The sequence below is a fragment of the Balaenoptera borealis genome, assembly GCF_965194805.1.
Source record: "Balaenoptera borealis genome assembly, chromosome: 3".
Lineage (NCBI taxonomy): Eukaryota > Metazoa > Chordata > Mammalia > Artiodactyla > Balaenopteridae > Balaenoptera > Balaenoptera borealis.
In genome coordinates this window covers 33,755,606-33,778,388 of record NC_138866.1, presented here as the reverse complement: position 1 = coordinate 33,778,388, position 22,783 = coordinate 33,755,606, and the positions used below count along the sequence as shown (strand labels likewise).

The 22,783-nt window shown below is 39.5% G+C and overlaps 2 protein-coding genes across 17 annotated transcripts in view; one reads left to right on the top strand and one right to left on the bottom strand.

Moving 5' to 3' along the window:
• The window catches only part of ZFYVE26 (zinc finger FYVE-type containing 26), a 62,807-nt gene extending 56,036 nt beyond the window's left edge, over positions 1-6,771 (bottom strand). For 3 of the 4 annotated variants that reach the window (XM_082384375.1, XM_082384376.1, XM_082384377.1), the window contains exons 1-4: positions 6,674-6,770; positions 5,901-6,177; positions 4,307-4,385; positions 557-646 (exon numbers count right to left, since the gene is read on the bottom strand). In XM_082384375.1, coding sequence (XP_082240501.1) covers positions 557-646; positions 4,307-4,385; positions 5,901-6,094 — 363 coding nt within the window. In that variant the 5' untranslated portion in view covers positions 6,095-6,177; positions 6,674-6,770. Of the gene's footprint in view, positions 1-556; positions 647-4,306; positions 4,386-5,900; positions 6,178-6,673 lie in introns of all 4 variants that reach the window. The other variant, XM_082384378.1, reaches the window with a different exon arrangement.
• A 1,174-nt stretch (positions 6,772-7,945) lies between these two features.
• The window catches only part of RAD51B (RAD51 paralog B), a 734,492-nt gene continuing 719,654 nt past the window's right edge, over positions 7,946-22,783 (top strand). For 12 of the 13 annotated variants that reach the window (XR_014242387.1, XR_014242388.1, XR_014242390.1 and 9 more), the window contains exons 1-5: positions 7,973-8,028; positions 8,987-9,078; positions 11,047-11,172; positions 17,108-17,221; positions 21,318-21,434. Coding sequence is in view for 5 of the 13 variants with exons in the window: in XM_082384412.1 (XP_082240538.1) it covers positions 9,061-9,078; positions 11,047-11,172; positions 17,108-17,221; positions 21,318-21,434 (375 nt within the window). In the remaining 8 variants the exon portion in view is untranslated. Of the gene's footprint in view, positions 8,029-8,986; positions 9,079-11,046; positions 11,173-17,107; positions 17,222-21,317; positions 21,435-22,783 lie in introns of all 13 variants that reach the window. The other variant, XR_014242389.1, reaches the window with a different exon arrangement.

Genomic DNA, 22,783 nt, shown 5'->3' with positions numbered 1-22,783 from the left:
AAGTGAAAGTCCCTACCTTAAATCCTATTGTGAATATGTCTTCAGTTAGCTGGTGGCTGGGTCATGAAGAAAATAAGTATTGAGCCTCAGACCATCCCTCAGGCACTTAAGTATAGATCTAGTTAAGATTGTGAATCTGCTCCCAGAAGGTGGTTGTAAGGATTAGCTATAACACATTCAGTGCACCTGTTACAGAAAAGGTATTCAGCAAATACAAACTAGTTCCTTTCTCCCTTTATATTCCCTGCCACATTCTCGTGAAAAATTTAAACCCCTAGTTTAAAACCAAGTTAGGTATTCCTTTTACATGAAATGAAAAAAAAAATTAATCCTCAGCTATAATTAGTACTTCTGGCCAAGCTACCTCTAAGAATTCTACAATCAGATAAGTTTCCCCTATCTCTAAATTCCCCTCAAGGGGCCTCCACCTAGCCTGGTCTTGCCTGAGAACAGAGAACTGCCAACATCTTGGGGACCTGTTTCTGCTGGATCCCTGAAAGCTGAATTTGTTGAGTGACTGCAAACCTGGGCAGACAGGTCCAGGGCCCTCTCTCACCTTGAGGATGTCCTCTGGTATGTCACCTGGGAGGTCTTCTGACAATAAAAGAAACTCAAGTTTTCTCCGGAAACCAGCTGGAAGTAACTTCTAGATGAATCATAAGAAGGAAGCATAGAGATTAAGCATATGCTTTAGCTGACAATTATAAGTAAATACTTCTTTCCAGTTCATCTTATTTCTGCTGTTTTCTCTAAGATAAAGTACTTCTGACCATTAAATTCCTGGGTATGTCTTCAGACACTTTTCTTTATAAACGGAAACAGCTGAACTGAACACATACTCCTCTTAAATACTAACACTTAAATCCCACACTGTTTAGCCTCAAATGCCAAGGCTTGCTTATTTCATGTGATTTTTTCCCTCTAACTTGAAGTCCTTCTCCAAGACTCTCCCTTGCAGTGTCCAAAACACCCAGTTATGGGTAAGCTGGGATGGAATGGCCCACATGATCCTCTTTTGGCCTAAACCCGTTTTTGGTATTCAGTTTTAGTTGGAAAATAAAAGTAAAGGGGGAGAGATCTAATGTTTATGAAACACTTATTATGTGCCAGGTACTATATGCCATATTTTCATGTGTTTTTAAAAATCTCATTATACTGCTAAATCAAACAAAACTATGGCAACAGGATGTTTTTAAAAATAATCTTCAGTAATGATGAAATGGTTAGGAAGTATTTTCTAATCATTTCAAGCATGAAAAGGAAAAAGTGACCCCATTATTTGTTAATGAGACAGGACATCAGAGACTAATGTATAAAGGAAGAGAAAGCCTCTGACTCTTCCTGCACCTGCTTGTTTCACAATAACTTCCCTTCACCTGGTCCTTAAAACTAAAATGATAGTCCCTCTTTCTCCAGACACAAATACAAATGAGATGAAAGTCTGGGACTAATTCTGACAAGCACTCTTTTAAGTTAGAGACACCTGTAAATCATGCCATCTGAATGCTTATATAATGCTAATGATTGGAAGGTGTAGAGAAAATTCATTCTGGTAAGCTGAAAGTTAGTGATTCTATCAAGGACTAAGAGGAAGGAATAGATAAGCCCAGACAGCAGGCCCTTAATAAAAGAACTGGTTAAGATTTTAGGACTTTCATTAAAATCCTAAAGACTGGTTAGCTTGTATCTTTTTTTACTGGTGAAATTACTTTATGCATATGCAGGGTCATAGGCAACTAACATTCCTAAAACAGGCAAGAATTTGCCCAATGTTTCCAAGCACAGATTTTCTTACTATAAAAGCAAGCCATGTTCAATGCAGAAAAAGCAGAGAATACAAACAGGCAAATGAAAACACACATACACAACACACACACACCCCAAATCTTTCCACTGAGGGAGAACTATAGTTACAACTGTGTTCTAAGGGTATTCAGACCATTTTCTACATATGCATATATGCATGCATAACATACTGTTTTCTAAAATTTTTTTTTTCTTCACATACCAGAATATAAACATCCTTCCATGTCACTGAAAATTCATTTACCACGTAATTTTAATAGTGCCATGGTATTTTACAAGTAGATTAATCAGTCTTGGATTGTGGACATGGGAGTTGTTTCTATTTTTCCTTTATTAGAAGCAGCATGCTGTGGACATCATGCTGTTCACATGATAAAAGATAAAAGGGCATAAGGCAAAAATGGATGAAGGAAAGGGAAAATGGAATCAGTTTCAACGAATAATTCAAAAGGAGCTTTTGGCAGCAGGTGGGAGACTGGAGCAGGAGCAGCCAGCAAGTCCCTAGAAGATGGAGGCCAGTCCAGGAAGGCCAAGTCCCTAGAAGATGAAGTCCAGTTCTGGCTTTGTAGAACTACCTCAAGAACGCATTTGAAGTCTTGGTTCTTGTATTAAGTTTTAAAACTCTCTGAGGTCCTTGTGTAAAGTTTAAAACATTCCCACGACTGTTTAAATAACTGAGGTACTGGAGCTTTAAGGACCAAATGATCTTCAATTCTGGGAAAAACAACTCTTAGTCTGTTAAAAGGAGCCAGGGAAGTGAAATCCACCTCCTGATCTGGTTGACCAACTGTCCAGAAATTTAACAACCACCAATCAGCCATAAAGTAAACAAATACCCTCTGCTGAGGCAAAAGTTCATCTGGCTTGACAAATTCCATGTTTGTACTGAAAAGCTCCTTAGTCAGTAACAATAACATTTGTTATTTTTTTTCTTTTCTCTTTGAAGATACTATTGAATATTTTAGCTGAAGATGTCTCTTTTAGATCTGAAACTACAGCCAACTCTTAAACAACCTGGGGTTGATTATTTTTCAGTTTTGCTTCTTTTCCTTCCCTCTCCTGCTGATCTTTTTGTCATTTCTCTTTGCTAGACCATTACCAAAAGCCTGGATAATAAATACATTTAGATTAGTAACTTCTGGTGCTTTTTGACAGCTAAGTGAAGAAGGGTAAGTGTCAGGCCAAAGCAGAACTAAAGACAAAATTCATTCTGATGACTGAGAGAAGTTAAGAAGAAAATTAGGCTAAATTATAGACATTTACAAAATAGAATTTATGGTTTCTTGCGGCTTACCTGGTGGTGCAGTGGTTAAGAATCTGCCTGCCAACGCAGGGGGCACGGATTCAAGCCCTGGTCTGGGAAGATCCCATATGCAATGGAGCAACTAAGCCCGTGTGCCACAACTATTGAGCCTGCGCTCTAGAGCCCACGAGCCACAACTACTGAGCCCACGTGCCACAACTACTGAAGCCTGCGTGCCTACAGCCTGTGTTCTGCAACAAGAGAAGCCACCGCAATGAGAAGCCTGTGCACTGCAATGAAGAGTAGCCCCCGTTTGCCGCAACTAGAGAAAGCCTGTGTGCAGCAACAAAGACCCAGTGCAGCCAAAAATAAAAATAAATAAATAAATAAAAATTAAAAAAAAAGAATTTATGGTTTCTTAATTTTAAGTCTATGTAGGCTAAAATATTGTTGAGGTGGAAAAAGCAGAGGACTGATGACTCGAAGGCAGAATACATTGGTTCCAGCTCCAATTTTGCCAACTAACTTTATGGTGTGACCCTGGGCCAGTCATTTCTTTTCTGAGTCAGAGGTTCCTCACTTAAATCTTAAAGTCTCAGGTTTAATACAAAATTGCCTGAGAATTTTTTTAACGGATATCAATTTCTGATAATTAACACATATTTCTAAAAGTGCTTTGAATGGTAATTTTTCTTAAAAAAATAAAAAATAAAAAACCCTTCCTTACAAGTTTTCTTTCACTATTAATTTGCTCACTTTGTTTTCATATTTGGTAACTTTTACTTCAATTCATGTGAGTTGTTAAATTATTAATTAATGATGTTTAAATCTATAAGATTTCACTGTACTGGACTAGTTAAAATAAGATTTTTGGATGAACAACCAAGTTTCAGCTCAGCCCATTCTCCATTACTTGAGTATTATAAGGATTAGACTTTATTCACTATCTTGCCACTTTCACTGAGTTCTGCAAAGTTCTGTTTGGGCACAAGACTCACAATAGTATTTAACACAATAGTATCACCTCAGATGGTAGGTTAGTGAATTAATGCCAATGTAAGTTAGTGAATTAATAAATGAATTTAGGTAAAGAGACAGCAATAAATACTTAGGCCATTCTCACTGTCAATACTGAGAAAGGAATATGACAAACCTCAAAATAAAGGAAGTAACAGACAAAAGGGAAATTTCATAACTCCTTCCAGGTTCTTTTCAGTCTTGGCCTCGGGCAAAAATTTTAAATGTAAACCTACTTACCTTTTCCAGGGCCAACCATTTTTCCAGTACAAGAAGCCAGACCCAGGCTAATCTTTGAGGGTTGATATCCTGTCCACATCTGAAAAATGTAAAAAGAAAAAATTTCTAAACAAAGAGTCTCTACTGACCTTTTCTCTTTTGTGATCCAAGATTTAGATTTCACTACTCAGTCTGTTTTAAACCTGAACTGGCAAGACATTGTCCTGAGAAATTTTTGAATGTATATGACAGATCAATAAAACGAGAACCAGAACAGAACTAGCAGCTTTCATTAAAAAAAAAAAAAAAGTCACAATTCTACCTCCACCTCCCTATCTAGTCTTTAAAACAAACTAATATTACACAGAAAACCATAAGAGCAAAGCTATCTGAAATAGAAAACTTGAAATCTTGAAAACAGAATCAAATAGTCAAAGAAAAAAGGAACTTCATAAAAATTTATTTTTAACTCTATGCCAGAAACAGGATTATAGGAATTCATAAGCCTTTCTTTGAAGTTAGTAATTTAAATTAGACAGCAATTGGCTAGAATCCAAATTTAAGGGAAAAAACAAAGGAAGAAAAGAATCATGTAAATCTCCATTCTATATGTGCTTATACAGTACTTTCTCATAAATAACTGCCAGAGTAAGGAAAAGTGAGGGAGAGACTGAATGTTTAACTCCTATACCACTAATTGTTAATAGCACTGCCAGGAAGAACTTCATTCAAAATTCAGATAGAGAACATTGGTTGCCAGGGGACAAGGAGGGATCAATGTACAAAGAGGAATTCCCAGGGAGCAAGGGAATTCTTTCGTGGTGATGAAATAGTTCTGTACCTTGATTATACTGGTAGTTATATGAGTCTAAGAATGGATAAAGATACACAGAACTACACACATAAAGGTGAATGCAGATTGGGACTTCCCTGGCAGGCCAGTGCTTGGGACTCTGCATTTCCAATGCAGCGGGGTGCGTGGGTTCGGCCCCTAATAGGATCCCGCATGCCCTGAGGCGCGGCCAAAAAAAAAAAAAATGGATGCAGATTTAAAAAATGGTGAAAACTGAATAAGGGCTGTAGTCTAGTTAACAGTACCAGTGTCAATTTCTTGGTTTTGATATTTACTATAGTTATATAAGATGTCACAACTGGAGGAAGTTGGGGAAACGGTACTCTTTGTATTGTTTTTGCACTTCTTGTGAGTCTATGCTTAATTATTTCAAAATAAAAAGCTTTAAGTAAATTCACTTCTGGTCCTTTGTTAAAGCTACAACAATATCTTCAATTTCACAAGCAAGAAGGGAGCAGGTTTGCTCTTTTGGGGGTAAAGAAAATGCTTTTCAACGTAGTTGCACTATCTACTTTAATGATAATAAACAAGAAATGGTGGTTCCAGGCTTAAATACCGCTCCAGATGATAATTCAAAGCCAAACGGATTAAGTAATAAATAGGCATGTATTATAGAGGTAAATTTTCAGAACATGTGAAATACACTCTACCTTTGTTAATTCTTCAGAGGTGATTGAGTGAGGCACATGGACCAGAGCTCAAGTACTGAACCTTGTGTCTCCCGCCCTGTGACTGCCTGGCAGGAAGACTGAGTTCCCTTACCTCAGCTGACTGGGACACATGACCAGCGCCTGAAGTATATCTTCCACCTTCTTTGGGATATCCCCTTGGGCCTCGTGTAGCTGAGGTACACATGCCTGTGCCAACTCCCATTCTCCTCTCCGAAGGCATTCACAGAAAAATCCAAAAAGCTGCTTCTGAGAAGCAGTTTCCTCTTCTCCAAATGGATGATGCATTTTCCCAGCACAGAGTGCAGGGAGATAGAAAGAGATGAATTACGCAAAACACATTGTCAATTTTCTCATTCGTGGAGTACCTCCTAGAAACAACACACACCCGAGTCAGAAGAAAAGGAAGGAACTATATTTAGACAAACTAGCCAGTACTAGCCTCACTAGGAAAGGCGGGGCTTACTTTTCTAATTAACGTTGTAAATTTCATTTGACAGGTTACTGTCTCTTTTGGGAAGTTCCACCTTTCCCCAAGGGGTGGATCCCATCTCTCTAGGCGCATTCAATATTTAACGAATATTAATCGTCATATTAGCCCGCGGCGCAGACCCGAAACTCCACTTCCGTATTTCCTCCTGAACTTTATGCCTAATCCGGCTCCAAATCCCCAGGTGGTCGCCTCTTTACGGATGAGAAATTCAGCAGGAACCTCCCTAGTTTGAGCCCTCTTTTAAGGCAGAGGATTGAAGATCAGGAGAGGAATCTGTGTCAGAACTGGACGGCAGTTGGGATTGGGGCTCAGGGACGCTCCCTACCGGGGTCGTGGAGAGCGCTCCCGCCTTCTCTGGGGCGCCTAACACTCACCTGCTCCCGGCGCCCAAATCAGCAGAGCTTCCAGCGCAGCCATGTTTGAGCTGAGTCAGGTGACAAATCCCGTTCAGAAGGCTGAGGGCGGGAGAGGATGACGACTGACAGCAGCTATTCTAATTGGTCAATCGAGGAAAGATGCAAATAAAGCGCCATATTTGTTTGGGTCACGTGACTCCACCTCCGCATTAGAGGAAGCTAGGAAATAGGTATCAGCTACCTGGTTTAGGACCGCCGCTCACAGTTTTGACAGATCCTCCGCTTGACACCTTCCGTTTTGCCTTCAGTGGAGCAAGTGGCAGGAATCGCTGTGTGCCTTGATTTTTTTTCTTTTGTTCTATTTTCTCCCTAGTTTGAAGTTAGCGTTTACTGAGCGCCAACCAGTGACATTGCTTTGCCACGCTTTGGGTATACCCAGAGCAAGGAAATTTAGGTCCTCCTCCATTATTGTTCATCCACTTGGGCTCCCTTATAATCCCAGAACCCTACGTTCTGAATTCCCAGTTTCTTCTGCTTAACTCCATTCATTTATTTGCTCATTTACCCCACGACCGTTAATTGAACTGTGTGCTAGGGCCTACTTTAGAAGCTGAATAAGATACGGTCCTTGTCCTCAAGGAGACCACAGTCTAGTGAGGGGGTGCAGGTCAATAATTAGGATGCAGTGGGCTAAATTATAAGATAGAGGTATGCACGGGGAGATGGGAGCAAAGAATGAGCAAAAGCCTTTCTCAAATATAATAATCTGAAACCGAGTCTTAAAGTAACGGTTTACTAGTTTGCTAATCACAGCTGCTTTTATACTGAACCTTCTGTTTGGTTTCCTTGGTGTTCTTCAACTATAGACTCTCACGTTTCCCCATAACATGTTTTCGGTTTGAGCAATTTTATTCAGCGTTTTCCAAACTATTTCACAACCAAAGTGTGGTGAAAAAAAGCAAACCAAAACAAACCAAAAGCTCTCTTCCAAAACCTCTTCGATGATTTGTGGATTCTCATCTATTCCCAGAAAACTAACATGTCTCTGGTCCATTAATCAGTTTTTAAATGAAGTGACAAAAGAAAGAAGAGAGAAAATTACAAGCAAGTTTTTTCCTGGCTCATATTCTCCTTCCTCCACCGGATTTTGATAATCACTGTATTGAGAAGTTGGGACTCGTAGACTTATTACAGAATGTGAACTACAATTCCCAGCAAGCAGCGGAGCCGACCTGGGCCTGTGCCTACCTTTTATTGGATATTTCGCCAGGGTGACGACCCAACCAGTGCTTTGTTTGTTGCTTTGCGTCTTTTTCCGCGGGGAACTGTGTGAGGGGTAGGGGAAACTTTGAAAGTTGGATGCTGCAGACCCGGTACTGGAAAGTTTCATGTGGGGGGCGGTTTGGGGAATTGGGGTGCGCTCATTATTTCCTGCTCCCTTTCTGGGCCAGTGTTGTTGATATCGGGGGAGCGGAGAGTCACTCTTGGGTGCAGGGCACGCCCCCTTAAGTCCATAAGGATCTTAACTTGAGCCCCGCCGCAGATCTTAGGCGTCTGGCTTTCCTTTGTGGGGGACGCTTGGAAGCTGCACCTTGTTGGGAAGAGTTATTGCTAGGGGATTCTGGGGTGATGTTTTCGCCTCTTGATGTCCACCCGTCTTCCCACTTGTGGGCAGTTTGAGGTCTAGGTAGGGGAGCCCGTCATTAAGGGAAGTTTAGTGCCTGACCCTCTTCAGATGGTGTTGAAGAAGAGGTATTTAATAGCGTGGAATACGGAGTCAGATCCCTGGGTTCGAATGCTTACTCCACCATGTGCTAGTTGTTAGACTTCGCTCAAGTTTTTAAACTCAGTGCCTCAATATTAGTCTGTAAAATGGGGTAAAACATCTGAAGCTCTTAGAACAGTGGCACCTAATAAGGGCTCAAGAAATATTAGCTATTATTTGTTAATTCACAGTTTCCATTGACCATCTAACATGTGGATATTTTTTTTCTTGATGAGGAGAGGATTCAGTTTCCAGGATTGAACATCTTCCCTCACACCCTCAGTTACATGCTCGTGCACACACACGCAGAGCAGGAATTTACGGTTTCTGGTGGAAAAAAACAAACATGCAAGCCATAACAATACGTTAGGAAGATTATCGAACAAATGTGTACACAGTGTAATGAGAACATTGGAGAGGAAGAGCCTAAGTGGCGGGAAGTCTTTGTGGAGGAAAGTCAGGGAGGCAGGGAGGCGCTTGTGTAACCTACCAACGTTACCGCCGGAGGGCAATTCACGTGAGGCAACTAATGCTGTTTTCCTGAATGAATTGATCATAATCCCTAGCCTTGAGCACTACGGAACCAGGCACCATCCACATCCTTCAACCTTCACTGCATTCCTATGAAGCGGATATTTGAATGACGCTTGTTTTTCAGGTGAAGAAACTAAGATACTGGGAGGCAAGTGATTTTTGCCAGAAAGGCCAGAATGTGGGCCTTGCAATCTGATATATAAATGAGAGGGAAGTGAGGGACCAGTTTATGAAGAGGCTATAGGCCATCATAAAAAGTGTGGAATTTACCCTGTGGTCTCATGGTCCCATGGGTGGTTTTAAAGGATGAGAGTGACAGGATTGGAGCAAATTTTTAGGAGGCTACCTCTGACAGGATTGTGACTTGCAGGTCAGTTTGGTGTTTATTCCTCTCTGCTTCCACAGCACATTTATATTCCAATGACAATACTTGCTGCATGACTGTAATTATTTGTGTATATATCTCTTTTCGTCTTTTACTGTGAGTTCCCAAAGGGGAGGAAATATACTTAGATGATTCTTGTGCCGTAGAAGCTCAGCAGAGTGTGTGCTTAAGAAGCATCTGTGGAAGGAACAAATGAATGTTTTTGTTTGTTTGTTTTTTTGTTTGTTTTGCGAGGCAGGGAGTGACCAGAGGCTGTATGCAATAGTCTAGGCAAGTGATGGGAGTGGTTCTACTAAGGCAGAGGTAGCAGAGTTGGTCATTGTTAAAGTATTCCAGGTAGTTTGGGGTTTACAGTTCTCCTTTTTGATTGAATTTATCAGTCTAAATTGTGTCATTGCCCAGAGCTACCTGATCTGTGAAGACCCTAGGCAATGATACAGCAGATGTCACTTGGTAAACTTTCTTTTTGAGAGACAGAAACCAATACTGACAAATTCCCTTTGAGTGAAATGAGAGGGATGTATTTTGTGTTTGTGGGAAGGATGTGTGTGTGTGGGAGAGAGAGAGAAGGAGAGAGAGCGGGAGAGAGGAAGAGAGTGTTAATCTGATCCGAGAATATAGATGTTAAGTAGAAATTTGGGCCATGGTATTGGAAATAAATATCTACATTCTCAGTATATATTTTTGTTCCAAAATGTGACTCTTTTTCTGGTAATTATATTGTTTTATCCCCTGGAACAATGAAGAGTTCCTATTTCTACTCTATTCAGAGGATATTTTGCCATCTGAGTGAGATACACAGCTTCTCCTTTGCATGAGTTATTAAGGGAATCAGAGTGATTCTATTCTAATGCTCTGAAGACAAATATATCATGAGCCTCATTTAGCCCTCACAGGGTTCAACCAGAAGAGTGAAATTTAATTGCATGTGGGGATGTGAGCAGCTAGTATAACAAAAAAACAATTTCAGTTTGTAAATAACACCTGAAATAATAAAATCTCATTTGATTCAGAAGGTTTGTTCTGATTCATAGAAAAAAGAGAGTTTAAATATGATTACAGACTTGTAGTACAGTATACTGGTTAAGAGGCTAGGCCTAAGAGTCAGACTTCCTGGGTTCGAATTCTGGATTTACCATTTACTTTTTCTGGTAACAGTGGAATGGCTAACCTTTCCAGGGTTTAGTTTCTCATATGTAAAAATGAGATCAGTGATCAATCTTCCTTATAGGGCTGTTCAGAAGCTTAAATGTGATAATTGATGTAAAGCTTTGGAACAGTGCCTGGTGTACAGTAGGTGGTCAATAAATTTATTATTGTTACAGTGCAATGAAAGTAAAGACTTTCTGGGAGTGCTGTTTGGAAATGTGTGTATTAATTACACATCCAAATAAAGTTTATAAATGCACTGAAAATCTTAAGATGCTATATAAATGTGAAACGGTGTTATTATATTTGTGTAATAAGTTTTAAAGAATTGTGTGAATTGCACATTCTTATATTGTTTTGTTTCTGTGTGTGCATGTTTGACAAACGGTTGTCTCCCCTGTTTAAAATATTTGGAAAGATTTTATTGCCTTCCTTTATTTTATCAGTAATATTTTAAATACCATACGTTTCATTTTGTATATGGAGACGCTTGAAGGATTTTTTATTTTGTAGAGTGTTTTCGATAGCCCATCTACTGTTGCTTATGCTATTTTCCAGCTTTTTTTCAAGGTTCTTCTTTATCTTGCTGCATCTGAAGCCATGGGTAGCAAGAAACTAAGACGAGTGGGTTTATCACAAGAGCTGTGTGACCGTCTGAACAGACATCAGATTGTTACCTGTCAGGTAAAATTTATTTAATTTTTTTCAGTGAGAAACTTTAAGTACAAATTAATCTTTTCTTTTTTCTTTTTCTTTTTTCTTAGATTTTTTCTTTTGATGTGGACCATTTCCAAACTCTTTATTGAATTTGTTACAACATTGCTTCTGCTTTATGTCTTGGCCTCTTGGCCATGAGGCATATGGGATCCTAGCTCCCTGACCAGGGATCGAACCCGCACCCCCTGTAGTGGAAGGTGAAGTCCTAACTACTGGACTGCCAGGGAAGTCCCACAGATTAATCTTGTGTACCTAAATAACTCCTTTTTTTTTTTTTTTTAAAGACACCAATTGTACTTGAACATTTGTTACTTTTTAAAAAAAATTAATTTATTAATTTATTTATTTTTGGCTGTGTTGGGTCTTCGTTTCTGTGCAAGGGCTTTCTCTAGTTGTGGCAAGCGGGGGCCACTCTTCATCGTGGTGCGCGGGCCTGTCACTATCGCGACCTCTCTTGTTGCGGAGCACAGGCTCCAGACGCGCAGGCTCAGTAGTTGTGGCTCACGGGCCTAGTTGCTCCGCGGCATGTGGGATTTTCCCAGACCAGGGCTCGAACCCGTGTCCCCTGCATTAGCAGGCAAATTCTCAACCACTGCGCCACCAGGGAAGTCCAGTAACTCTTAATTACACCTGAAATATGAACATTTAGGTTTATAAGAAAAGATAAATATGGTGCTTGCTAATTTTAAATAACAAACCACTTAGCTTGTATTTCCAAATGTGATTTCATTTATCCAAATTCAAGATTTTTGCATTTTGGGTGGGGTTGGGTGGGGAGAATGCTCATAGCAGGTGAAGTACACCTGCGCCGTTTATTTGGGATTCTAGAGAACTTTTGTCCTCATAAAAGAAATTTTGCAGTTACATGAGAAATATGACTCAAATGAGGAGACAGTATTAAAAATGGGTAATTTCTCTTGAAAGCAAGAAAAATTAGTAGTTAGGATTATTTTTCTATTGATGGAGTGAGAGAAATATATAAAGCAGATGTTGTATATTTAAGCAAAAGAGTAAAGCAAATCCCTCTTAGGAGGCTAAATAAGATTTAAGGTTTTCTGTTAGGATTTAATCCTTAATAAGACAGACTTTCAGAGCGTGCTGCAATTTTTTAAAAATTGCTTTGTGTGTTAATGTCTGTGCTTCCTCTGTTATGCATTTTATAATCCTGATGTTCATACTTTGAAACACTCTTAAAAGTATGAAATTTAACATTTCATTCCATAGTCAGTTTTATTTATTTATTTATTTGGCCGCATTAGGTCTTCGTTGCTGTGCGCGGGCTTTCTCTAGTTGCGGCAAGCGGGGCTACTCTTCGTTGTGGTGCGCAGGCTTCTCATTGTGGTGGCTTCTCTTGTTGTGGAGCACGGGCTCTAGGCGCCCAGGCTTCAGTAGTTGCGGCATGCGGGCCCTAGAGCATGCAGGCTTCAGTAGTCGTGGCGCGTGGGCTCTAGGTTGCGTGGGCTTCAGTAGCTGTGGCATGCCGGCTTAGTTGCTCTGCGGCATGTGGGATCTTCCCGGACCAGGGATCGAACCCATGTCCCCTGCATTGGCAGGCAGATTCTTAACCACTGAGCCACTAGGGAAGTCCCTCCATAGTCGCTTTTATTCTCTTTCAATTATTAAATACTTCTTCTGAATGATTTCATAGCTTAGGAAGAAACTCATTTTTTTTTTTTAAGTAGTACAAACTTGTATTTATTTATTTTAACATCTTTATTGGAGTATAATTGCTTTACAGTGGTGTGCTAGTTTCTGCCTTACAACAAAGTGAATTAGCTATACATACACACACATCCCCATATCTACCCCCTCCTGCGCCTCTCCCCCACCCTCCCCATCCCACTCCTCCATGCAGTCACAAAGCACCGAACTGATCTCCCTGTGCCATGCGGCCGCCTCCCAATAGCTATCTGTTTTACATTTGGTAGTATATGTAAGTCCATGTCACTCTCTCACTTCATTCCAGCTTACCCTTCCCCCTCCCCATGTCCTCAAGTCCAATCTCTACATCTGCGTCTTTATTCCTGTCTTGCCCCTAGGTTCTTCAGAACCTTTTTTTTAGATTCCATATATATGTGTTAGCATATGATATCTGTTTTTCTCTCTGACTTACTTCACTCTGTATGACAGACTCTAGGTCCATCCTCTTCACTACAAATAACTCAATTTCGTTTCGTTTTATGGCTGAGTAATATTCCATTGTATATATGTGCCACATCTTCTTTTTCCGTTCATCTGTCGATTGGCACTTAGGTTGTTTCCATGTCCTGGCTATTGTAAATAGTGCTGCAATGAACATTGGGGTGCATGTGTCTTTTTTTTTTTTTTAAATTATTTAATTATTTATTTATTTATTTTTTGCTGTGTTGGGTCTTCATTTCTGTGCGAGGGCTTTCTCCAGTTGTGGCAGGCGGGGGCCACTCTTCATTGCGGTGCGCGGGCCTCTCACTATCGTGGCCTCTCTTATTGCGGGGCACAGGCTCCAGACGCGCAGGCTCAGTAGTTGTGGCTCACGGGCCTAGTTACTCCGCGGCATGTGGCATCTTCCCAGACCAGGGCTCGAACCCGTGTCCCCTGCATCGGCAGGCAGACTCTCAACCACTGCGCCACCAGGGAAGCCCCCACGTGTCTTTTTGAATTATGGTTTTCTCTGGGTATATGCCCAGTAGTGGGATTGCTGGGTCATATGGTAATTCTGTTTTTAGTTTGTTAAGGAACCTCCATACTGTTCTCCATAGTGGCTGTATCAATTTACATTCCCACCAACAGTGCAAAAGAGTTCCCTTTTCTCCACACCCTCTCCAGCATTTGTTGTTTGTAGATTTTCTGATGATGCCCATTCTAATTGGTGTGAGGTGATACCTCATTGTAGTTTTGATTTGCATTTCTCTAATGATTAGTGATGTTGAGCATTCTTTCATGTGTTTGTTGGCATTCTGTATATCTTCTTTGGAGAAATGTCTATTTAGGTCTTGTGTCCATTTTTGGATTGGGTTCTTTGCTTTTTTTGATATTGAGCTGCATGAGCTGCTTGTAAATTTTGGAGATTAATCCTTTGTCAGTTGCTTCATTTGCAAATATTTTCTCCCATTCTGAGGGTTGTCTTTTCGTCTTGTTTATGGTTTCCCTTGCTGTGCAAAAGCTTTTAAGTTTCATTAGGTCCCATTTGTTTATTTTTGTTTTTATTTCCATTTCTGTAGGAGGTGGGTCAAAAAGGATCTTGCTGTGATTTATGTCATAGAGTGTTCTGCCTATGTTTTCCTCTAGGAGTTTTATAGTGTCTGGCCTTACATTTAGGTCTTTAATCCATTTTGAGTTTATTTTTGTGTATGGTGTTAGGGAGTGTTCTAATTTCATTCTTTTACATGTAGCTGTCCAGTTTTCCCAGCACCACTTATTGAAAAGGCTGTCTTTTCTCCATTGTATACTCTTGCCTCCTTTACCAAAAATAAGGTGACCATATGTGCGTGGGTTTATCTCTGGGCTTTCTATCCTGTTCCATTGATCTATATTTCTGTTTTTGTGCCAGTACCATTCTGTTGTGATTACTGTAGCTTTGTAGTATAGTCTGAAGTCCAGCAGCCTGATTCCTCCAGCTCCATTTTTCTTTCTCAAGATTGCTTTGGCTATTCGGGGTCTTTTGTGTTTCCATACAAATTGTGAAATTTTTTTGTTCTAGTTCTGTGAAAAATGCCATTGGTAGTTTGATAGGGATTGCATTGAGTCTGTAGATTGCTTTGGGTAATATAGTCATTTTCACAATGTTGATTCTTCCAATCCAAGAACATGGTATATCTCTCCATCTATTTGTATCATCTTTAATTTCTTTCATCAGTGTCTTATAGTTTTCTGCATACAGGTCTTTTGTCTCCTTAGATAGGTTTATTCCTAGGTATTTTATTCTTTTTGTTGCAATGGTAAATGGGAGTGTTTCCTTAATTTCTCTTTCAGATTTTTCATCATTAGTGTATAGGAATGCAAGAGATTTCTGTGCATTAATTTTGTATCCTGCTGCTTTACCAAATTCATTGATTAGCGCTAGTAGTTTTCTGGTGGCATCTTTAGGATTCTCTATGTATAGTGTCATATTGTCTGCAAACAGTGACAGCTTTACTTCTTCTTTTCCGATTTAGATTCCTTTGATTTCTTTTTCTTCTCTGATTGCTGTGGCTAAAACTTCCAAAACTATGTTGAATAATAGTGGTGAGAGTGGACAACCTTTTGTTGTTCCTGATCTTAGTGGAAATGGTTTCAGTTTTTCACCACTGAGAACAATGTTGGCTATGGGTTTGTCATATATGGCCTTTATTATGTTGACGTAAGTTCCCTCCATGCCTACTTTCTGGAGAGTTTTTATTGTAAATGGGTGTTGAATTTTGTTGAAAGCTTTTTCTGCATCTATTGAGATGATCATATGGTTTTCCTCCTTCAATTTGTTAATATGGTGTATCACATTGATTGATTTGCGTATATTGATGAATCCTTGCATCCCTGGGATAAACCCCACTTGATCATGGTGTATGATCCTTTTAATGTGCTGTTGGATCCTGTTTGCTAGTATTTTGTTGAGAATTTTTGCATCTATGTTTATCAGTGATATTGGCCTGTAGTTTTCTTTCTTTGTGACATCTTTGTCTGGTTTTGGTATCAGGGTGTTGGCGGCCTCGTAGAGTGAGTTTGGGAGTGTTCCTCCCTCTGCTATATTTTGGAAGAGTTTGAGAAGCAGAGCTGTTAGCTCCTCTCTAAATGATTGATAGAATTCACCTGTGAAGCCGTCTGTTCCTGAGGTTTTGTTTGTTGGAAGATTTTTAATCACAGTCTCAATTTCAGTGCTTGTTATTGGTCTGTTTATATTTTCTGTTTCTTCCTGGTTCAGTCTCAGAAGGTTGTGCTTTTCTAAGAATTTGTCCATTTCTTCCAGGTTGTCCATTTTTTGGGCATATAGTTGCTTGTAGTAATCTCTCACGATCCTTTGTCAGTTGTTACTTCCCTACAGTGTCAGTTGTTACTTCTCCTTTTTCATTTCTAATTTCTATGGTTTGAGTCTTCTCCCTTTTTTTTCTTGATGAGTCTGGCTAATGGTTTATCAATTTTGTTTTTCTTCTCAAAGAACCATCTTTTAGTTTTATTGATCTTTTCTATTGTTTCCTTTATTTCTTTTTCATTTATATCTGATCTGATCTTTATGACTTCTTTCCTTCTGCTGACTTTAGGGTTTTTTTGTTCTTCTTTCTCTAATTGCTTTAGGTGTAAGGTTAGGTTGTTTATTTGAGATTTTTCTTGTTTCTTGAGGTAGGATTGTATTGCTATAAACTTCCCTCTTAGAACTTCTTTTGCTGCATCCCATAGGTTTTGGGTCATCGTGTTTTCATTGTCATTTGAAGAAACTCATTTCAGCCTGACTCTTTCTGGTCATCTGTTTGTGCCCAAACTCTTTCAGGCACAAGGGCAGCGCCAACATACACCTGAGTTGGATTCTGCTGCTATGTACTGTTACTTGGTGTGTCCTCTGGTATATTCCAAGGTGGATAATTAGAGGATAAGATTATATCATCATATCTTTTAGTTAAGGGCTATTTAGGGGCAAAATACTATAAGAAACATATAAATCTTTGATCTATAATAAATTTTGTTTTTGTTTTTTTTTAAATCCTTTTGGATTTATTTGGCTGTGCCGGGTCTTAGTTGTGGCATGTGGGATCTAGTTCCCTGACCAGGGATTGAACCCAGGCCTCCTGCATTGGGAGCGTGGAGTCTTAACCACTGGACCACCAGCGAAGTCCCTGATCTACAATAAATTCTGCTTTATTTACACATGGATAGTGTCAGTTGAAAGTTTCCTTTTAATTCCAGTATCTTTGTTGCACATATATATTTAAAATATTTTCTTTATGTTTTTTAGGACTTTCTATGTCTTTCCCCACTGGAGCTTATGAAGATGACTGGCCTTAGTTATCAAGGTGTCCATGAACTTTTGTGTGTGGTCAGCAGGGCCTGTGCCCCACAGATGCAAACAGTATGTATATATTTTAGAATTATGATTTGATTTTTATTTTGAAATGATTCTGTATCTTGTTTAAAATCTTTTGGGTGATTAGGCAAAAGCAAAAATAGAGATGAGCACCTCAAAAATACCAACCCTCACAGCATAGAGTTAGTCCTCTAATGAGAATATATGTAAGAAATTTATGTAGTTTATAAGCTCATGGGAGACAGTTCCTAATTATGGGAATGAGAGGGTAATAGGATTTTTTTTTTTCTCTGTAGCTGGTAGTGATATTTCAAAAGGTCATCTTTCTCTTTTGTTTGTTTGGGTAGAACTTGTGAACCTCATGGTTAAAGTATAATATACTATTAATTTTAGAATGCTCCTGTCTCTGTAATACTAACTTTTATCATCATTACTTACTGTGCATCATAAAGTACACCTGTTGGACTTATACTCTCTTACTGATTGAATGAATAATACTTGAAAACTTATCCTCACTCCCGAGAAGAATTAAAGTGTTTTGTAATAAGCCCTCATCAGGTTGTACTATTATTTCATACTTTCTGTCTCATGACTTTAACTTTTCAAAATGTAGGTTTAGTGCATGGTAGAAAATATCTTGTTTTCCCAGAATAAGAGTTGCCTAAAAGTCTGTCCGGTGTTTTGCAAATGTATTTGTTTATGTGGGTTGTAAATTACTTACCTTACTACCTTATATTGAAATTTGGTAACCACCAAGCAATAAAGTAGGGTCTAACTCTGTGAAGGAGGAAGGAAGGAATATTTGTGTCATTTGAAGCTTTGAAAACAATGAACAAATTGAGGATTTTCTTTTGTTCAGATTTAGCTCTTATCTAAGGAAAATACATTAAAGGCAAAATAGTCAGAAGGAGAATTAGAATTGGAGTTAGAGATGGGCAGTAGTCTTAGCTTTGTCATTGATCTGGTATCTTTGAACAGCTCACTTTGTTTTATGGGAGAAGTGAGAGAGTTAAAATAGTATCTTATGATTCTGTGACGAGGCTCAAGTTAACTTGTCACTGTTTTGAAGGTTGTAAATCACCAAGAGAACATTTTGGTTTGACATCTGTCATTCTATTTGGTCAATATCTATGGCATATTCCTAGTTAGATAATCAAGTAAGAGATTGTGGGTAGGAATTTCACCTTTAGTCTCCACTTCCATCACCACTTTCAGCTACAATGTCACTACCATTCCAAATGCCAGTTCAAAGAGCCATCTTTCTCCTTCGTTGTAGATTACTCTTGTAAAATTTTTTAGATTTGAATCCTGTCTTAAATATTGGCTTAGCCTTAGTTCATTCCCTCACAAAGCTTTTTTTGTTAATTTATTTATTCAGTCATTTATTCCTTCAACCAATATTTATCGAGTGCCAGCCACGGATCTGTCAGGTACTGGGGATATTATAGTGAAGATGACTGATAAAGTTCCTGCCCTCATGTAGCTTACAGTCTAGTGGGAACAGTCAGACAGTAAACAAATAATTATATAAATGATTAGTTAATTGTAGTAATGACAAGTCCTATCAAAGAAAAGTACAAAGAGCTTAGAAACTGAATAACAGGGACATTACTTAGTTTAGGGGTCCTTAGGAAGGGCTCCCTCAAGGAAGCGATACTTCAGCTAAAACCTGAAGGATGAATAGGAGAGAGATGGACAAAGGAGTTGGGAAGGGAGGGAGCAGGGTAGAGTTTGCAGGCACTGTGACTGGGAAATGCAAAGCCCCTGAGAAGAGCAGGAGAATGGTGCTTGTATGGTAAGAAAGTCAGGCCAGTGTGAATGAACGTAGCGGCAAGGAAGAGAGTGGCAAGAGATGAAGCTGGAGAAGCAAGCAGGGGTCAGGTCACTGGGGCCTGCAGACCACGTTAAGGATTTTGGACTTTATTCTGAAAGCAGTGACAAATCTTCAAAGGGAGTAATCCAATATGTGTTTTTAAAAACTCAGTCTTTAAACATAGACAAGTGATTGAAAAGGAACAAGAAAATATTTGTGAAGACTAGTTAGGTATCTATGACTGTATTACAGACAGATTGTGACATGGACTATTAGTGTGGTACTGATGCTGACGGTATAATGTCAGTTATCGTGAGAGATACTTAGGAGGTAGAATGAATAGGATTCGGTGATGATTTGGCTGTGGGTGGTGGTGAGGTACAGGAAAGTGTCAGAGATGATTCCTTGATTTTGCTTTGAAAGATTGGGTGGTACCGTTTCCTGAGATGAGGAATATTGGAAGAGGATCAGGTTTGAGGGAGGCAGATCATGAATTCGTTAGTACCTGTCGAATTTTTGGTGCTTGTGAAACATTGAGTAGAGATGCGAAGTAGGCAGTTAAATATGTGGACTTTGAGCTTGAAGGAGGGGTCTGCACTAGAAGCGTGCATTGGGGAGTCATTGGTGTGAACATGGTAGTCAAAGCCGTGAAAATGGGTGAGAGATTGCCTACAAGGTATGTACAGTAAGAATGTAAGTGTGCCCAAGACCAAGTCCCGAATCCAGCCAACATTTCAAGATCAGATTAGATAACAATGAATCTAAGAAGCAGCCTCCAAAGTAGAAGAAAACTGGTGGTGTGTCATATCGCAGTGTCCCTCTTTGTCTCACTTATGTACACACTATTATTTCTGAAGTCTTGTTCTGTTAGTTCATTTTAGTAGCTTTTTGAGTCACGAGATCTATTATTCTAGTAATTACATTTACAGTTGCAAAGGAAGTACTTTAATGTTAACAGATTGGGCTGCCTTTACATGTCTGTAAAGTGTCCCCATGCCCACCTATGTTGCCTGATAGACTGTAGGCAATATTTAGGTATTTCTAAATCAGATGAAAGGCACACGCCTTTACTGTAGCTTTTCTAGTTATTTTATGTGCGTGAATGTAGCCTTTAAAAAACTCTGTGGCAATCCATGGTTTAACTGATCTAAGAACTCAGTAGGTGAGATTAGACAAGAGTGGGCACATTTATGGCTCATAAGTATTAATATACTGGTCTTCCTACATCCTCATAGGAGCAGAAGAGCCTTGGATTTGAGACCTAGACTTATTAAATTGTAAACTTTAGGTGGGTAGAAACTAGGTCTGTTTGGGTTACCACTGTATTCCCAGAGCTTATCATAGTATATGGCATGCAGTTGGCAATTATTTCATATTTTTTGAATGAATGGAGGAGTGAAAGATTTCAGTTCTGTGGCTTGACTTCAGTTTTGGGCAACTTAATATAATAGTAGTAATTTTTAATGTTAGAGATTGCAGAGAGGCAAGTGTTCTTACACATTGCTGGTGGGTATGTAATCATGTTAACCACATCTGCAAAGACCCTTTTTCCAAATAAGGTAATATTCACAGGTTCCAAGGATTTGATGTGGCTGTCTTTTGGGAGGCCATTTCTTAGTCTACCCCATCCACCTTCAAGCTGTTCTTCGCAAAGCAACCTTGGTTTGAAATGGTAGCTTGGCCGTGTCACTCCCTGTTGCTCTCAGCCTACACGCCACACTTCAGCAACGCTCTTCCTGATTCGGCCCCTGCTTATTTCTCCAGCCTCATTGCTTGCCACACCACGACCTCACGCCTTCTTTCAGCCGTTCTAAATTAACTCTTTTTGTTTTTTGTAGTTTTTGTGAGTTTCCATTTCCTTTCTTTCTTGCTTCTTGACCTTTCTTCGTACATTCTTGTCTCTTTGGCAGGAACATGCACGTTCCCTTTGCCTGTCTAACAGTCATTTCAGGTTTTAGCTCAGACGTCCAGATCTCCCTTGAAGCCTTCCTATATCACAAAATCCAGATCAGGTATACTCTCTCCAGGTCTCCACTTGCCCTATCACAGTATCTCTTATTTACGTGTATTGTAATTGCTTAGTTTCTAGTCCTAACTTCATAGTCCCTAGTTGGCTATAAGTACTTTGGGGCAGGGGCTCTGTCTTTTATATCACAGCCCCCAAATCTAGCACAGTCCCAGCACAGAGTAAATAGTTGTTGAATAAATAAATAGTAGAGGGAAAAAAAGGGGATTGGGGTTCCAATTGCTAAAATTTGAGTTTGGAGTTGACTTATGTTTTTGAATAAATATGGAGGTTGAAAATAACTTAATCTCTTCTTTGTTCAGGCTTATGAGATAAAGACACAGAGGTCTGCTGCTCCATCACCAGCATTTTTATCTACAACCCTCTCTGCTTTAGATGAAGCCCTGCATGGTGGTGTAGCTTGTGGATCCCTCACAGAGGTAAAAAAGAAACTTTCCAAACCTTCTTCCATTGACTTAGAACCTTCAGAGCCAGGAGAAAAAGGTTAACTAAAAACATAAATTATTTTGGGAATATTCATCTAAATTAAATTATAAGTACCTCAAGGGCATGGTTCTCCACTCAGTCCCTAGTACAGTACTAGTACAGTACATCAAAAGGAAGATGGTCCAAAAAATCCTTGCTGACTGACTGAAATCTGCTTGGGTTGCTGTTTCTTTGAATTAGAAAGTGATGAATATTATGAAATAATATGAAACAATTTGGAGGAATTAGAAAAGGATCACTACTTAGTGTATTAGGAAGGAAAATTTGAAATTTTATTAACATGCGGGCAAATTATAGTATTAAACTGAAGTGAGCTATTTTTACTTCCTGTTAAAGATAAAATTTGGTTCTAGGAAGTAATAGGTCATTGTATTAGTTATATATTGTTGCATAACAAATTACCCCCAAACTAAGTGGCTTAAACAACAATAAACATTGATTTCCGTTTCTTTGGGAGTGGCTTAGCTCAGTGATGTTGGCGGAGGATGCGAGGGGGCAGCTTGGTGCCGGTTGTTGGCGGGAGGTCACAGTTCCTCCCCAGAGGCCTCTCCACAGGTTGCTTGAGTCTCCTCATGGCACGATGTCTGACTCCCTCAGGCAAGATGGAAATGGCTATTCCTTTGATGATTTAGCTTTGGAAGTTATACACCGTCACTTCTGCCACTTTCTCTTCTTTAGAAGCGGGTAATTAAGTCCAGCCCACATTCAGGGAAAGGGAAATTAGACTCTACCTTTTGAAAGAAGTGTCAAGAATTTGAGGGTATTTTAAAAGCACAACAGTTCTTTTCCTTGAAAACTGCATTCATGTGCTTACTGGTCCTCGAGTGGTGACTCCATAGACTATGTTTACCAGTACACTCCTGAGGGACTTCTTGCCTGAGAGTTCTAGAGGAATAGATGCTTGAAACAAACTTCTAGCAAGAGTAGACGCTTATATTCTGATAGGCATAAATTTAACTGTAGATATTTTCCCTTGAAAATAGGGAACCTGTTTTAGATAGTATACATTATTTTATTTCCGGTCTTCCAAGCAAGAAAGATTTTTTTTTTATAAAGTTTTTTTTTTTTTAGTTTTTAATTTATTTTATTTTTGGCTGTATTGGGTCTTCGTTGCTGCGTGCAGGCTTTTCTCTGGTTGTGGTGAGTGGGGGCTACTCTTCGTTGCAGTGCGTGGGCTTCTCATTGTGGTGGCTTCTCTTGTTGTGGAGTACAGGCTCTAGGCATGCGGGCTTCAGTAGTTGTGGCACACAGGATCAGTAGTTGTGGCTCACGGACTCAGCAG